Genomic DNA, 2342 nt, shown 5'->3' on the forward strand with positions numbered 1-2342 from the left:
GTATGTTTGTATGTAAGTATTCATGTTCGTTTATACACTAAGCTAGTATGTCCCTTTTTATTGTCCATCTTGTACAACCCGACATCGTTTCTATATTCGGAGAGCCGATCAATCTAATTGCTAGTGATCAGCAGTGGTGAGGGAGTAAGGGGGATGGTAGCGAACGTGGTAAAATATATTCGCAGCCTTACGATTATAATCGTTTCGCAATATCAAACGTAAATTTACGAACTATACTATGTCAACACACAAACTGTTTGTCGTTGGCTTCAAACTGGTGTAGACATGTACATATTTACACTCCTACTTCTTTGTGATATCTTTAACACGGCGAATCTTATATTATTCAAAATCGCGAAAACTAAGTCATAAAGCTATGTGAAATCCTAACTTAAACGCATCACTTATTAAAAAGAGTAATGATGATGAATTAAACAATACCTTGAGTTGCAGGACCTCTTGTTCCAGTTCCTGATGTGCCAGTTGTATATCGGCCATGTTACTTGTGCTTGGCACATGCAATCCCGACCGACAATCAAACAATGCCGCAACAAAGGCTAGATTGAGGCGCGCATCTCCCTTTCGTAATTAAATTGAAGGGAATATTATGAAGTTCTTCCCTTTATGTATAAGACCCAATTATCCAACAATTTATCTGTGTTATATTTACCATGAGAAATGCAAAACGGATACGCATAGGACTTGACAACTAAACCAGCATCCAAAATTAGATGTACACCTACATTGGCGATGTCCTGGGGTCCAATGAGCCTTTCAAGTCCAATCTGCTCTATTGCAGACAGCGTGGCTTCGTACCTACGCTCTGCATCATCCTGTGAGGTGTTAAAAATTTTCTGCCTTACACATTTAAATATTTCCCCGATACAACTCCCACAAAATGAAGCTATCATTCGCTGCAAATCAAAGCACTGCTGTACCTTCTCCTAACTATAACTGTGCTCTTGATTGGACATTTCCAGGAGGCAAGTCATATAGGCAAACAAATGGGTACAAAAAGAGGTTGTCACTCACCGCAATTTCTTCAGGTTTCACGATCTCTGGCACTAGCTGAGACAATAGATAAATGTAAACTTTCCCATCTTTTATATCTTCTCCAAAATTGTTTATCTGCATTTCGCCCTTCTTAGCATTGTCTAGATGATGATTCACCCATCGGATCAGAAGCTGTTCTGTTGGCATCTGTAACTCAGTTGAGAATAAAATGAACAGAAAATCAGTGGTACGGAAATTAGCCCTCAGCCATATGCACAGGTTAAAAGTAGACTGCTATACCGACAGATAAAGTAACATGCTAATGCTGAGCCAGACAGGTCGCAAGTTGCAAATGGAATACTGAACTTAGTAGCTGCTATATTCGATAGCGCATCGCCTTTATAAGATAGAAAGTAAAGGATTATTTTCCGGATCTTTACCCACAGAAATGGTGATAGTTTTGCAAGACGTGTTGGAAGGTGCGAAACATCAAAATGCATTTTTTAAAAATAGAAGTTGACAGATGTTTCGTACCTTCCAACACTACTTAAGGAGTTCGCAAAACAAACGTATACTCACTTCTATGCTTTGCATTCACATCATAGGTCGCGTACAAGTTCCGGCTCTTTCTTTCTGAGTTCGGGACGAAGACTTACGTTCATGACATCCTCGAGGGTCTCTCCGATGTTTGAGTCGACCAGCTGACACAGTGAAGGTGTGCGCGTGACATGCACTTTGTCCAGAAGAGCCATCTGCGTAGTAGCGCAATGACAGAATCATTGAGTTAAGGGTCAGAAAGGTGTATAAAGTGCGAGAAGCAAATTCACCCACGCACGATTGTGCGCTCTGTAGATAGAATACTTCGTGGAATTGATTGTATGGATAATCCCGACTGGTGCATAAGATTGAATGCATATGAGTATCATTGCGGTTAGCACCGTTTACGACAGTTGGTCGTCGAAGTTTATATAAGTCGACCGCAATAAAAACAAAGTCTTAGGCAATGTTGATATACTGACCTTGACTAGTTGAGATAGAAGGGATAGGACCAGGTTGCGCTTTTCCTTGAGAAGATCTTCAGCTCCGACATTGATCAATTTGCATCCCGCCGAACTCGCTCCAGCAAGACTTTAGAACATGATGATGGTATATATGGTAATGAATGACCTTTCGATGTCTAAATACATTGGCACAACTTTGTTTTTATACATATAAACCTGTGTGTATGCGTAGTGCGTGCATGTGTGTGTGTATACCTGTGTGGATGTACGTGTAGGTGTGCGTGTGGTGTTGGTGTGCGAGTGTATGTGTCTATATATATATATATATGTGTGTGTGTGTGTGTGTGT

The 2342-nt window shown here is 40.6% G+C and overlaps 1 protein-coding gene across 1 annotated transcript; it reads right to left on the minus strand.

Annotated features, from left to right (window-relative positions):
• Positions 1–303: 303 nt before the first annotated feature.
• SARC_10088 (hypothetical protein) lies at positions 304–2121 on the minus strand (the record flags this gene model as incomplete). Its single annotated transcript, XM_014295881.1, has 6 exons — positions 304–336; positions 442–579; positions 744–833; positions 1033–1200; positions 1650–1745; positions 2013–2121. Coding segments are annotated over 6 exons (634 nt in total), but the record flags the coding sequence as incomplete, so codon positions are not given.
• Between the last annotated feature and the right edge of the window lie 221 nt (positions 2122–2342).

Source organism: Sphaeroforma arctica, assembly GCF_001186125.1.
Source record: "Sphaeroforma arctica JP610 unplaced genomic scaffold supercont1.1132, whole genome shotgun sequence".
NCBI classification, from domain to species: Eukaryota; class Ichthyosporea; order Ichthyophonida; genus Sphaeroforma; species Sphaeroforma arctica.